General features: G+C 42.0%; 1 protein-coding gene across 1 annotated transcript; it reads left to right on the top strand.

The window, feature by feature from the left end:
• Positions 1-240: 240 nt before the first annotated feature.
• Positions 241-15,570, top strand: tbc1d31 (TBC1 domain family, member 31). The gene is made up of 23 exons (XM_052064656.1): positions 241-647; positions 3,026-3,163; positions 3,360-3,475; positions 3,655-3,833; positions 4,032-4,183; positions 4,680-4,839; positions 4,980-5,180; positions 5,262-5,417; positions 6,182-6,261; positions 6,326-6,472; positions 6,565-6,698; positions 6,777-6,910; positions 7,027-7,206; positions 8,258-8,490; positions 8,569-8,641; positions 8,729-8,808; positions 8,893-9,028; positions 9,852-9,944; positions 10,248-10,334; positions 11,764-11,931; positions 12,022-12,091; positions 14,968-15,096; positions 15,195-15,570. The coding sequence occupies exons 1-23, from the start codon at positions 577-579 to the stop codon at positions 15,347-15,349; spliced, it is 3,072 nt and encodes a 1,023-aa protein (XP_051920616.1). The 5' UTR covers positions 241-576; the 3' UTR covers positions 15,350-15,570.
• The last annotated feature ends 30 nt before the right edge of the window (positions 15,571-15,600 follow it).

The raw sequence follows: 15,600 nt of genomic DNA on the forward strand, positions 1-15,600 counted from the left end.
TGCTTGTAAATGCTTTTATTTTGAAGATATGCTAAAGAGCAAAAGCTAGTGCATTTGGTTTTTAATAATAGTTTTTCAGCCAACAATATATTCACATGTCCGATTTGGATTGTAAAGAAACAAAAAACATTGTGCTCAAATAATTATTTTGAAATATTTAATAAAATAATTGTCATGTCTGTCATGACGATCACGGAAATGCTGGGTGATGGGTTGGCCTATAAAACGACTTCTCCCATGGTGCATCTCTCTGTTTATGTATTACGTTGTCTCTCAGCGACACCGATTAATTCCCAATCACTACGGAAACAGAAATTAGGGGTAAATTAGTTTATTTACGATTTAAAACGCGGGAGAAGGCCTTTTAAAATTGGCTAAATATCAGAGCTTTTACTGAAATTTGTTGGGACTTGTTTGTTTATTCATAATCAAAAGAGTTGGTTTTCTGTCCAAACATTTCCCGCTGCCCGCCCCGCTCGCAGAGATTAGATCAACTGTTGGACGTTGCAGTTTGTCATGTTGCTCCAAATAGAACTTCCTTTATAATTCAACTTTTCACAGACCATATTCATTAAAATGGATGTGACAGACATCGGAAACAGAGAAGAGGGGAAGCTCAAGCATCGAAAAACGGCTTCTGGAAAAGGGTAATTGGCTCTGGCTCTTTGCACGTTCATTGTAGGTGTCTAAGATGGAAACAGTTCCAATGGTGAATTATATTAAGATTAGGATTTTGTAAACGTTTACTGTATTTTCCATAAAGCCTACTGTGCAATGTGGTTAACGGAAGTCAGCAATGACTAACCAGTCATCAATTATCGTTCAAATTAAGTCAGTAATGAACGGTACGACAAATTGTTTATTGCTTGAGCTCAAGCTGCTAACTACTAAAAGAGTATCAATTTTTTTAGAATGCTGTTTACTGATTAGACATAGCATGATTATTTATTTTAGATGCATAAATGAATAAATTTTTTTGGTTCGTGTTTCTAATTCAAGTTTATGATGTAACTTACGAATATTCTTTCATATAGCATGACCATTATAGAAGATTTAGATTTGAAGCCAATTTAAACCTTATTATACTGTATTCGGTATACACATGGATCTGCTAGGAGAAAATATTAATGTTTTTTTTTTTGGTTGACAAGCCACAAAGTTTTTGAGAAAACTTCCGATGGGCAGGCCAGCCAAAACGGGAACTTTTTGGCAAGGCACATCAACTTTATATTGACAGATACAAAAATTAAGCATGCCAAGAAGAGAACACTTTCTCTACTCCAATACCTGAGTCTCTGTTGTATTCTTGGGATGCTTAGCTTCATCTGGCACAGGGTGTCTTAAATCTGTGCAGGGTACAATGAAATGTCAAGTCTATCAAGTTGTTCTAGAGCAGAGGTGCTCATTAGGTAGATCGTGATCCACCGGTAGATCTAAGACAGGTCCCAAGTAGATCCGAGGAGTGTCGAGGAGAAAAAAAACAAACAACCATTTGTGTGTCTTTGTACATGTTAATAATATATATTGTGTTAATGTACACTGCACCCCTATCAGTCTCATTTTTACCCAAAAAATATTAAAAAATAAAATAAAGCAGGTCAATCTTGAATTTATAGTGGCGCGTGATTACGTCACCGGAAGTTGTTAGCTCTCAGCAGTCTGCAATTGCAGCCTGTGATCAGAACTGTTGCGCTTTATCTTTTATCGTCATTATTCTCATTCAGAGTTTGCTTCGTGTACAATTCACCAAGGGCACGAGCAAAGAATAGGAATCTAGGAGGGCCCAGGGGAAGCACTTTAAAGCGGTACGTGTGAGCTACGATAGTTAACAGGCTGCAAAAGTGTGTCGCATGCCTCAGTTTCAGGCTTCGATCCAAAAAGTTTGAGCACCCCTGTTCTATAGGATCAGATCCGGCCCGCTCCATCATTTTATGTGGCCCATGAAAGCAAATCATGCCTGTCAACTTCCATGACCTTGCTAAAATCTGTATTGAAATGTCAAATTGTCATGTGTAATGCATAACGTTGAAATCTTTTCACATATTTGAACAAACTATATAGTTGACTTCAGCGATTTCAAAACTAGTAAGCCATCAATTTTTATTGTATAGAAGTAATGATACGATGAGACAATGAAACATTTATTTGGTTTCATTGTTGTAACGGCCCTCCGAGGGAAGACTTCACTTCAAAGTGGCATGAGACAAAATGAGTTTGACACCCTTGTTCTTGAGAGAAAAGTCCTGCCCAGTGTCATAAAGTGTGGTCTCAGTCACAAGTCATTCAGCATTCCCACGGGGTCTTAAAAGGACTGAATGTATGAATTTAGAAATAACATATGAAAAAGCTACGTGGCAATTTTTTCAATGCAGGAGGGCTTTGGAAGGTAATCACTGAAGTACAGATTTACCTTAAATATTTACAGAGATTTGCACTGTCAAGAGTCCTGCCGTGTCCTGCTCGTGTTGGATGAGATGAAGGAGAGGTTATTTGGGTGTGAAGCTATTGCTGCAAATGTTGCATTCATGAGCTTAATTTGTCCTCTTTTTCAATTTCACGTCATTACAACAATAACTTGGGTATCGAGCAAGCAAATCTAAATAAAGTTTCGATTGATCGATCGATTTTTGTTATTTGTTGGCCGGCCCGATCCGTGCCAACACAGAATAGCAGAGGTCTGCTGCGACTGTCTAAATTGGATTAATTGAATATCATGGCAATTGTAGTATGTTACAAACAACAACTCTGTGTTCAAAAAGGCCGAAAACAGCATGTCAGATTTTGACAGTTTACATCAGGGGTGCCCATTAGGTAGATCCTGATCTACCGGTAGATCTAAGACATGTCCCAAGTAGATCCGAGGAGTGTCTAGAAGAAAAAAAACAAACAACCATTTGTGTGTCTTTGTACATGTTAGTAATATATTTTTTGTGTTAATATACACTGCACACTAATCAGTCTCATTTTCACTAAAAAAATATTTTTTATTGTTTTCTTTATGAGTTTGATGTTTGTCTTTCCACAGTGTGTTGTTGACGGTGGTACGTACTGCTCAGCACGTAAAAGTGCGTTTCCTCCATGCAGCATTTAACACCACAGGAGAATCCTTCCTGGCTGGTGATCACCATGGCAACATCTATGCCTTTGATATAAGTAGAAACAGGTGAGTCAATTCTTTGTTCAGAATCCCAGTGTATTCCAAAACGCATTATTACACTTGCCCCATGTCTGATACATACTTGATGTATGTACATGACATGTATGCTGCATACTCTGGCAACACAGTTTTTCTTTGAGAATCTTCCTTGAAGGAAGTGACGTTTTTCACTAAATTTGTTTTTTTCCTCATCTTTGGACAGATTTCGTCTCGTGCAGAAGACGGGACAGGCCTGCACTGCTCTGGCGTTAAGCTTACATCGGAGCACAGAGTTCTTGGTGGCTCTTGTTGACTATACCATTAAGTGTTTTGACCAAGGTTTGACAGAAACATACACAAATAGCAACATCATTGAGTCCATTTGTATCTTTGATGCCTGCTTTCTGCTTTATCAAGAAGCTACTTCATCTGTCATTCATTGATGTCGTTTTGTGAATCTCTCTGCTCTCCAGAAATGTATACTTTTTTCTTTAAAAAAATGATTTTTTTTTGCACAGACACAAAGCAGATGATCAGCTGGATGCGGGGTCATGAAGGTACCGTTTCGTCCATCTCCATCCACAGCTCAGGCCGTTACGCCCTCACCACATCCTCAGACACCGCTCAGCTGTGGGACCTGGACACATTCCAGAGGAAGAGGAAGCTTAACGTCCATCAGTCAGTTGGCATACGGAAGGTAAAGAACATTTTCCCACACAATGGATTCAACTACTCACTCAGTACGTTTACATTTGCGGATGTACGAAAATAAAGTGTCTGTATCAAAGGGCAAGCAACCATATTTGCTTTCTTAGACTTCAATCTAATTGATGTCACTTGCCCGTGTTATTCATCTTGAGTTTCATAATAAATGTAATGGTTGTTCTCGTTCCAGGTTTTCTTCCTCCCTTTCAGCAACACCATTCTCAGCTGTTTCAGTGACAACTCCATCTTTGCTTGGGAGAGCAACACGCTGGTGTGCAAATACCAGCTTCCGGTACCAGACCGTGGACTCCATTTCTTCTACAAGACCTTTGCCGTAACGCAGTGAGTTTCTTTCCTCTCAGCCAGGCCGGCCAATGAGTGTGCGCCACTGTAGCATGTTTTGTAAGGCTTCACCAAAACCCAACATACAATACCGTGGATATAGAAAAAGAAGAATAAGAGAAAGACGAGAGACTGTGGTAAGGCTGGAAAAATGTTTTGGAAAAATAAAGAAAATATTTGCCGCAAAGTACAAGTATAATTTAGCACCCTATGATATTTGGAACAAATAAAGGCTGCCATTGTAAGGGAAGAGTGGGCCACATCCAGATGGACTCTGAACTCATGAGTTATACCCTCAAAAAATGAAATGTGTTATTCAAGCAAAATAACATATTAGTTTCCAAAGAAACTTGTATAATTATTTTTTTCCGTAATAGTTGTTACAGCTCATGTTTTTGTTGTTTTGTAGTTTAAAAATGATTTGTCATCACTGTCTACATCCACGGCGATGCAAATGTCTGGTGTTGACGGTGATGCAAATGTCTGGTGTTGACAGAGATGGTAAGAGCCTGGCAGCTGGGGGCCGGTCCAATCTGTTGCACCTGTGGTGTTTGGACAGCAAAAAGCTGGTCAAGGTGATGCAGATGCCCACTCAGGTTCGAACTGTCAGACAGCTGGAATTCCTTCCTGACAGCTTCGATGGAGGATCCAGTCAGGTACGCTTGCCGTGCTGGATTGCTGTGGTCCTTTGGCAATTATTTCCCTTTCACTGACCAAAACTGGTGATTGGGAGTCTCGGGATGCATCTGGGCATAAATTGTGTTTTCACACTTCTCTCTTCCTGCTCTCTTCACAGACATTGGGTGTGTTGGGCCAAGATGGAATTATGCATTTTATCAACATTCACACCTCCAGGGTGCTCTTCCATCTCGGATCCCACAGTAATGCCATCAACACAGTCACCTTCAGCCCCACTGGTCGTCATGTGGTAGCCATCTTGGATGACGGAAGCATCAGCGTCTATAGTGTTCCGAGTCTCACGGACGATTTAAACAAAGTAACATGCATCTGAGAAACATCTGGCTTGAAATGAGCATGCTCTGTGGGATTGTAGTTTATAACCTACTGTTCTCCACAGCCTCCTCTTCCACAAGTTGCAATAGTCTCTGATGATGCATCAAATCAGGCACCATCAAACTCAAAGATCAAATCTGATACAATACAGAGACCAGCCGATCACGCAGTTGGACCCAAACGGGTGAAGAGCCCTGCCCCTGCAATAGAGGATAAAGAGGTAGGAATACAGACAATGACAATCTTTTTAAGTTGTGGGCTATACTGTATGGGGGGGTTCAGTTAAAGCAGGGGTGTCAAACTCATTTTTGTCGTGGGCCACATTGTAGTTGCCATTTCCCTTTGGAGGGCCATTACAACTGTGAACCGTTATAAAGAAGTCAAGAATAATCACTTCTATTACTATTCAAGTGACTGTAATGAGGGCTTTGGTAACAAGAAAATGCTGACAACAGCTTTCATTTATTACCGGTACATCCGATCATTTTAAAATTTGGTACAGATTTTAGGAAGCATTATGCAAGTTGACATGCTTGATTGACTTTCGCGGGGCACATACAATGATATGGCCGGCCATATTTGGCCCCCGGGCCGTGCGTTTGACACCAGGTGAGTTAAATTATTGGTAAATCGGCTCCTAACTGATTTAGAATTTTCGTTGAGTTTTTTTTGGGGGGGGGGGTTAATTTAATGCCATGCACAACATGCTGACATACTATATACAATATGACAGTTGAACAAAATAAATGAATCAACCCATCCCATGCTCTCCTTATGCCTCCACTTCTCCAACACAAAAGACAACAGTCAGACAAAGTATAGATGGTGTTGAAGAAAGAACAGTAAATGAACCAAATCAAATAGATTAAAAAGTGACTTTGTTGTCTATACAATCATAAGCTCAGTTTGCTATAGATGTAAATTGCGAGCCGTTACATGATAATATTTTTGTTGTAATAAAGGTCATTCTTAATATCTTAACAGAATCAACTCCCCGGTGGTCTGAACAAGACAAGACTGGTGGGACTTCTGAAAACATTTGGCGAATACCCTGCAAAATACAGGTACGCCGATTCTCCCTTCAGTTTGGAGCTCGTGAATGTAGCAGAATATTGTGCGATGTTTTAGGACATTTGTGTGGCGGTCCTTGCTATGCTTGCCTGAGAACTACACAGCATTCAGCAGTCTGACTGAAAAAGGCCTCCACTCAGCCTATCTCACGCTCCAGGAGAAGTATCCCATCAAAAGTCAAAAGCTTGAGAGAGGGCTGCAAAGGTACACATCATTTGATTTGACATTTTCAATTGTCAAACCTTCAGAAGGTTCTTCCAACATTTTGTGTCCGAAACCACTTTCTCCACTCACAGGGTTTTATCTGCACTGTCTCATTGGGCTTCTATCTTTGGAGAGGCAGAGTATCTTCCGCTGTTAGCCTTTCCATTTGTCAAACTCTTTCAGAACAATTCTCTGCTGTGTTTTGAAATGGTGGCCACTGTCTTGGGTAAGCTTCTTGCGCATGACACAAATTTTGTGGCTCGCTGGCTATGATTTGAGTTGATTTGGTTGTGCTGTGTCACAGTGAACTGGTGTCAACACTGGTTTGAGTACTTCCCTAACCCGCCTTTGAACATCCTGAACATGGCAGAGAACATTGTGGCACATCATGACAAAGAGCTGCTGCAACACCTGGTGGACTGTGGGATCACCTCCCAGGTAATTCCACATGACTACACACAACATGGAAAAGGCGTATGCCCGAGTCCGCCAATTAATATACAGGTGACCCCATGTTTTCTTTTTTATTAATGAACTGCGTGTGTTTATGGTAGCTCTACGTGTGGCCCCTTTTGGAGTCTTTATTCTCTGAGGTTTTGACTCGTGACGAATGGCTCAGACTCTTCGACAATGTCTTCTCCAACCACCCGTCCTTCCTGCTGATGGCCTGCGTGGCCTACCTGACACGCTGCCGGGAGCCCCTTTTGCTCTGCTCTCAGAAACAGGACTTTGAGGTATTGTCTCTCTCACTCTCGCTTTTCCTCTACTGCTCACTCTCTCATATTGTATAAAGTATGTCTACTCTTAAATACAACAACAACACACATTGAACCTGAAAAATGAATTGACACAAATACTGAATGAACCGGAGAAAGTGCACACCTGTACAGGTTCATTGCAATCTTTTATCATGGCTGTAGTAGAAATATTTTGCACTTGTGAATGACTGGCGGCGGTGCTATGAATAAATAAAAATAGATATCTATCTTACCCTGTTTTTATCTATTTTAACAACAAAACAAAGAAAAAAATTAAGGGTGTCTTCACACCTAGGTGGTTTGGTCCGCTTAAATTGACCAGATTTCGTTTACCGCACAGCCACGCTGGTCCGGACCTTTTCTGCAGGTATGAATACACACTAACAAGTCCTGTTGTAATCAACAACAGGTCTCATTCCAAACCACTGCCGATCTGCACCGACTGCAGCAGAGATCCCCAACCTTTTTTGCCCCATGGACCGGTTTTATGTCAGACAATATTTTTGGGGACCGGCCTTTAAGGCCGGAATAGATACAACAATACAGTATGATATGACCTGCATGAACAGTGTGGTATTTTCGAAACATAATAATAAACACGAATCATGACACGAGGAACATCCTATCTGGCCGTAACATTCTCTGGTCGCTATGGCAATGGTTAAACTTGCCTTCAAAATAAGTGCATGAAAAATATTATGCAGAGGAGGCTTGGTGGTGCGTGAGAATCTCCCATTGAGATAAAGCTGGATTTGAAATAGGACTCCTGATACTGTCTATTACAGGGGTGCCCAAATGTTTTTGACCGAAGATCTACTTTTTGATCAACCAACCTCCCGCATTCGACCCGTTGCCGCGCACGCGTACACACGCATGCACGTACACACACACGCATGCCATGATGAGCAACAGCCTTGACGCTGAGGCACACGATGCACTTTTGCAGCCTGTTGGCGATCGTAGCTCACGTGTACCATTGGTTCCTGCGTGAAATAAAATGAACGTGCCCTGTTTTCCCACCTGCTAGTATTTTTTCCACCATCGGAACAACTTGGACATGGAAGCCTTGATCAAAGATTCCTACCGGCTGATGACTACCACGCCGGCTGACATTCATCCGAGGAGGATGCTCTCTGACTTCACGCCGCTGACTAAAGGCCAGTACCCTGTGTTTAACCACTACCCTGAGTTCATCGTGGAATATCAGAACCGGGAGAGGGAAAAGATACGACAGCAAGAGATGGTGTACCTCCAGGAGAGGTGATATTGCACTTGACAAAGATCATTTTTCATTGAGAAAGAAAAGCTGTAAAAGGTTTACATACTTGGTCTCATAAGGCAGGAGATAATGTCGCGGCGTAAAGATTTGGTGCGGCGCCAAGCGGAAGAGGATGCCTATTATGTACAGCAGGTAGAGCTTCAAAGAGCAATCACATGTCGGGAAGAAACAAAATGCACTTTTGAAAAGGTTCTGACTCAACTCCTTTGACTTTGACAGGAGCTGTTGCGGAAGGCTGAAGAGCAGCGCAGAAATATCTTAGCACAAGAGGAAGAGAAACTCACACAGCAAAGGAAAACGTAAACGTTGGGCGTTTACTGGATGTGCATGTTTGCATTGACAAGTTGGGAAAACGGTTTTCAATTGTCGCGGCCTTTTCACAGTTTGGCAGCCATGAAGAGAGAGATGAAAGTGAAGGAGTTACAGCTGCTAGATGCAAATCAAAGCCGTCTTCTCAAACACCAGCAGGACCTCCATGTCTCGCAAATACACAGACTGGACAGGGAGATCATGAAGAAGGTGAGGAGGACGTTGCCAATTTTATTCCATTCAGGTCCTCAATTGGACTTGATGATGGAAGCCCAATTATAGAAGCATTTGAAAGTTTCCTTGCAACTTCTGGCATTATTTCAGCATTCTAATGAATAATTCATTGACCAGAAAAATAGATGAATGTCAAAAGGGGATGAATAATTTTGCATGTGGAACGTCCCCCGCCCCAAAAATAAAAATGTATTGTATCAAAACTAAACTGTTATCTGTCGTAAAACTAACTACAGAGTCCGGGGGGTCGACAACACAAGGCTCCAGAGCCGCATGCGGCTCTTTAGCGCCATCTAGTGGATTCCTGGAGCTTTATAAAAATGTTTGAAAATGGAAAAAGATGTGGGAGGCAATTTTTTTTTGTTTGTTTTAAATATGGTTTCTATAGGAGTAAAAACATGACACAAACATTCCTAACATTTCCCAATGCTGTAAAAAATGTGTAGAATAAATATTACATTTCAATGTTTCTGTCAACGAAGATTTGCATTATAGCCTGCGACACGTTTCTATTAGCAGGGCAAGATGGAAGGCTGTTGCAAAAAAAAAAGGCATTTCATGAACAATTACGGAGGGTGCTTGCAAAGAGAACCTGTAGGGCCGTGAAAAGCATTTTTAAAACGGTACACGTGAGCTACGAGAGTCAAAAACTAACTATCGTTGTCAAAGATGACTAGCATTAGAGCTCGTTAGTGTGTCGGTGTAGCTAAAGTTGCATCCAGTCACTTAATATTTCCCATGTTGGTGGTGTTCATCACCCTTTGGCCAATGAGAACCGACTGTAACTGTTTGGCTGCAGATGGAACTCCGTGAGCAGGAAACAACTGAGGCCTTCCAAGATCTGGACCTCAGGCAGATGGAACTGGAGGTGCAGCGGAAGCAGCTTGAACAGGTGACACCTTTCTGTCATCTTCCATCCTCTTTTACGCTCATTTGTGTCCTCTCCTGCTCCCCTCTCTTCAATGTGAGAGCGGTATAGCATAGCATCTGTATTTGTGTCCATATTTACTCTCAATTTAGTGAGTCCTTCCTCAGCATTAATGGGAATCGGTGATACAGTTTTGTGGAATATTGCCAAATGACAATGATGAACTAATTTCTTTTCATTTTTTTGAAACATAAAAGCTGTTGGTTTTAAATGCCGCTGGCAGGCATTTCACCACCCTCTTCTTTGACGCCTTCTTTTTTTTTTCAGCAACTATGCAAGGAGCAGCTTCGCGTCGAACGACAGGTTGCCGACATGAGGATGAAAAACGCAGAAAGAGAGAAAACAAACATGCAGGTGAGGTCTGAAATGAACAACACCTGTTGTGTCTGAAGTGATTGGAATGATGTGCTGTTCCATAAGCCAACTAAGCACCTAGTTAGCAACCACTCGGGAGAGCAATTGAGTCAACACAGCCGTGAGTTTTATTTTTTGGGCGAGGTTTTGAGGAAAAACAGACATGAAAAAATACATTTGGGTATTAATTTTGAATTCTTTTGCACATTTTCACAGAGCTTTAAGCCAATTTACACTTTACATTAGCTCTTATATATTTTTATGACTATTTTTCAGGTGAAAAAGGCCCGGTAGTCCAGTGGTTAGCACGTTGGCTTCACAGTGCAGAGGTACCGGGTTCGATTCCAGCTCCGGCCTCCCTGTGTGGAGTTTGCATGTTCTCCCCGGGCCTGCGTGGGTTTTCTCCTGGTGCTCCGGTTTCCTCCCACATTCCAAAAACATGCATGGCAGGCTGATTAGACGCTCTAAATTTTCCCTAGGTGTGAGTGTGGGCGTGGATGGTTGTTCGTCTCTGTGTACCCTGCGATTGGCTGGCAACTGATTCAGGGTGTCCCCCGCCTACTGGCCGAAGATGGCTGGGATAGGCTCCAGCACCCCCCGCGACCCTAGTGAGGATCAAGCGGTTCTGAAAATGGATGGATGATGGATATTTTCCAGGTTACAACCACACACTTTTTTTTGTATACTTGAAGGTATCTGGGTTTCTGATCAAAAGATGTATTGGATACAAAGGTTCAGAAGTCCAGCTTTTATTTCAGGATATTTACATCTCCATGTGTTAAGCAACTCAGGACGTTGCATCTTTTGTTTGAAGCCAGCCACTTTTCACATGAGCAAAATTCACGCCAGTTTGGTCCTCTATTTAGTCACAATGAAAGCAATCTGGTTCAATGTGCAAAATCCATGCATCCGTTATCTGAAGCGCTTATCCTCACGTGGGTGTTGGGCATGCTGGCGCCTCTCCCAGTCGTCTTTGAGCAGTAGGCGGGGGACACTCCGAACCGGTTGCCAGCCAATCGCAGGGCACACATGGACAAAAAAAAAAACATTTATACTCACAATCACACCAAATTAGAATATTGGGTACAATTGTAGAAAGGAATACGTTTTAAAATTTTGGGGGAGGAATTCATTCGTAAAAGTTGTGATAACTTGCTCATGCTGGTTTTGCCATGTGTAAAGTCAAACTTCTTGTAAAATGAATGAGTGTTTATCTGTTTTTCTACGATGGTAGCAATATGGTTCTGTAGTTTGTCAATTGAATGTTGTCCAACTCAAATATTGATGAGGCCGCGGGATGACATATGTTACCAACATAATATTTCTCAACAAGAAAGCTATCGAAGTCGCATTCCTGCTCCGCTTTCGCTTCAGCGTCTCCTTTGGCATTTGGCGCTCACTTTCACATCATTTCGGCGCACTCACACAGGAGGGCTTCCCGGCGGAGGCGCGCCAGCCGGGCTCCAATCGCAACGGGCAATGGGAAGTCGCTGCCGAGCGCCACCAGCAGATGGAGGGTGAGCTGGAGAAGAGAAGGCGAACGCTGGCGGAAGGCGACCGGCTTACGTACAGCCCGAAAGATGTGGCGGGAAAGGAGGTGAGAACAAGGAAAAAATAGCTCAGATTTTTTTGGTTAAATTCAAAATGATCTCCTGAAAAATGGGTGGGTGCTCTGTGTGCCTTGCAGTGGGATGAACTGATGAGTCAGAGAGGGCACTACATGGAGCGACAGCAGTCCAAGCCTGCAGCGGACACAAGTAATACACACATGCAGTCACACTCTCATTATGCCTTACCTTGGTGGCTTCAAACTCCTTGACCACTGATGAAATTGGCAAGGGAAATTTCAAGGTCTTACTACACAAGTTGACTCCACTGAAGGTTGGAGTGGCTTCCAACCATCTCCGTAAAAACTTGCTAAACAGCCTTTACATTCCTTCCACTCGAGACACGAGAAAGTCATCGAGCAGGAAGGGCCATCGCAGCCCATTGTCGAAACTGCTGACAACAGATTTGAGTACACCCATACACGATAATGTCCAAATTGTGCCCAAATTGCCATTATTTTGTGGAGCCATTATTTTCCAGCACTAGTTGAACCCCCTTTGGCACGGAGTTCACCAGAGCATCACAGCTGGCCTTTGGAATCCCTCCATAATGACATAATTGAGGTGGTAGATGGGGAAAAAAACATTTAGGTGGAATATGTAAAATAAAAAGCATAGTTATCAATATTGCTGGTTGTGAAATACCGTATTGGCCCGAATATAAGACGGCCCTGATTATAAGACGACCCCCTCTTTTTCAAGACTCAAGTTTGAAAAAAGACTTTTTGAACACCAAATTAATTTGATACAGAAAATAATTACAGTATATCTGAAACAAACGATTGCAACAATATATTTGAGAGAAAAGGCATGTTATTTTGCCTCATTCAAATCTAAAGTGCAATCACATTCGTAAATGAATGGCTTCTGGTTTTTGAAATGTAAATTACATCATAATTTCTCTTCAGCTGCCGGTTTTTTTTGTTGTTCTACTTCTTCCTTTCATAACTTTGCTGCTGTGAATCTGGAATTTCTCCATTGCGAGACTAATAAAGGTTTTCTTAATCTTAATCTTAACCTGGCCTATCTTCTACCCACTTTTCTCCAGATTATCACTATATTCTGTTGTCTCTTCTATTATTTTCTTCTCTTTTCTTTCTTACCACTATTTGTTTATTTTTCTTCGTGCTACCGCTATTTTTCTTTTTATTCTTTGTGACGGGTTCACTTTGGCCTAGGGAGTCATGTTCAGCATTCGCATCAAGGATATCTGGCGCCATCTAGCGTCGTGAATGGGTATAATGTCTAGGCCCCGAATATAAGACGACCCCCACTTTTTCAGTCTTATTTCAATGCAAAAAAACACCGTCTTATATTCGAGCCAATATGGTAAATTGATCCGTAATAAGTAACAAGTCACAGTTACATATCGTACTTTGCATTTGGAGATTTTTAGCTACAGTCGACGCACTTCTATGATTACCTCAATTTCACCTGTGAGGCCAAAAACTAAAGCTATATTCACACCGCAGGGCATGTATAATGAAGAGCGTGCATACAAAACACAATGTCGAGTTCATGTTCCTTGTTGTGAGCAGTGGAAATTGAAGCCCTCCAGTTCAGTTAGAATAGGTCAGTCCAGCCTCAATTTAAAGTCAACAATTGCTTCCGAGAGAGCCAGCTTCGAAAATAAAATGTATGCCCAGAGTGTTATAGACGTTGTACTGCATGGAATAAATTGACATATATTCATATAAATACGGTATATCTACGGTATTGGCCCGAATATAAGACGGCCCTGATTATAAGACGACCCCCTCTTTTCCTATAAATCTAAATTGCAATCACATTCATAAATGAATGGATTCTGGTTCTTGAAATGTAAATGACATCATAACTTCTCCTCAGCTGTGCTGGTTAACCTGGCCGATGTTCGACTCACTTTAATGTCTAGACCCCGAATATAAGACGACCCACACTTTTTCAGTCTTATTTCAATGCAAAAAACACAGTCTTATATTCGGGCCAATACGGTACTTAAAATGTGATCTGCTCGATTGCTCAGCCCAATTTTATGACCACATAGTGTCATGCTGAACAAGTCAACATCTTAACCTGACTTATTTTGTTCTTGAATTTATTTTGAACGAAGACAAACTCATTCAAGGCAGCACAGTGGTCGACTGGTTAGCCTGTTGGCCTCGCAGTGCAGAGGTGCAAGGTTCAATTCTGGCCTTCCTTTGTGGAATTTGCTTTTTTCCCCTGTGGGTTTTCTCCAGGTACTCGTTTCGTCCCACATTCCAAAAACATGCATGGCAGGTTAATGGAACACTCAAAATTGTCCCTGGGAGTGAGTATGAGCGCGGATGGTTGTTCATCTTCTGTGATTGACTGGCAACCAGTTCAGGGTGTACCCCGTTTCCTGCCTGAAGACAGCTGGGATAGGCACCAGCATGTCCGCGACCCTCGTGAGGATAAGCAAATTCAAAAATGATGGAAACATTCATTGTGTCTGGGGATTAGATGAAACCTTGTCTTGGTACATAAAAAGGAAAAGGCACTTTTTACATGTAGAGGGCCAATTTGGACCCGAACACAAGACAAAGTTTAATTGAAATTTTCTGTAACAAAATACTCGTATTGGCCGTGAGGTTGGGGACCACTGCACAATAGCCTCACATTTGACTTCAAACTTGTAATCAGTAAGCCTGTTACAGAATGACAAGCGATCACTCTCCTGTTTGGTGACATTGTGTACCACACTAAACATGGATCAGAGAAAGCAAAGGAGACTTTTCTCAGAAAGGGCTATCATATCATCTCCAAGCAGCCTGATCCTCCTGTGACAATTGCACACATTCAGAAATTTAAGGTCCATGGAGTCTCCCTTTAACTATCCCTGAGCATAGCTGCAGGAGAGGGGTATTAGCAATTTGTCCTCGTGTGCATACCGAGTCATCCGTGATATGTTCCATTGTCACGTGTGACTCTGAGGGCGAAGGAATAAATAAATTAATGGATTGATTTTTTTTTGCTCACAGCCAGGTGCACATACCTGTAACACATTCTCAATCACATGTTCCCAGGATATTCGGGATTTGACACCACAAATGTCAACATGGCCTCCACCAAACCAGCCACACTTAAGGAGGCGGAAAGCAACACCATGGCGTGCTTGAACAGCTGCTCCCCTGCAGAGAGCACTGCCACCAACTGTGAGTCAACACAGTTAACATCGTGAGCAGTTAACAGAGCATTCAAATGGGTAATTTCATGGATAAACACGCACTCCCACTCTTCTTCTACTTGCCAGTCTCACTGGACAGAGGCCGGGCACATTTGGACAGCAAGGAGAGGCAACTCATGAAGCAAATTCGATGTCTGAGAGAGAGGCTTGTCGCAAGAGCCAAAGAGGACAGCATTGCCTCCTCACAGTCTCTCTACACACCCTATACTGCCTCCCACTGACCACCAGCTATGACGAAACTATTAAACCTGTAATTGTACTGTATTTTTTTAGCTCATTGTCATTCATGTACTGCTCATAATTTATGTAAACTTGTTTCAATTGAATCATGTTGATTGGACATATTTTAAAGGCTGTTTTACAGTTTTATTTGCATATCTTCACTCATGAACTTTGCAAATGTTCAATACCTGGCCACTTTCAATAAAGAATCTTTGTAATATCTCTTCTTCGTTAATTGAAAAATTGCTGT

This window comes from Hippocampus zosterae, chromosome 5 (assembly GCF_025434085.1).
Source record: "Hippocampus zosterae strain Florida chromosome 5, ASM2543408v3, whole genome shotgun sequence".
In the NCBI taxonomy this organism is placed as follows: domain Eukaryota; kingdom Metazoa; phylum Chordata; class Actinopteri; order Syngnathiformes; family Syngnathidae; genus Hippocampus; species Hippocampus zosterae.

Coding starts and splice junctions, on each gene's coding strand:
- tbc1d31 (XM_052064656.1), top strand. CDS start 577: ATGGATGTGACAGACATCGGAAACAGAGAAGAGGGGAAGCTCAAGCAT. Junction 3,476..3,654: donor CATTAAGTGTTTTGACCAAG/GTTTGACAGAAA, acceptor TTTTTTGCACAG/ACACAAAGCAGATGATCAGC. Junction 5,418..6,181: donor CTGCAATAGAGGATAAAGAG/GTAGGAATACAG, acceptor ATATCTTAACAG/AATCAACTCCCCGGTGGTCT.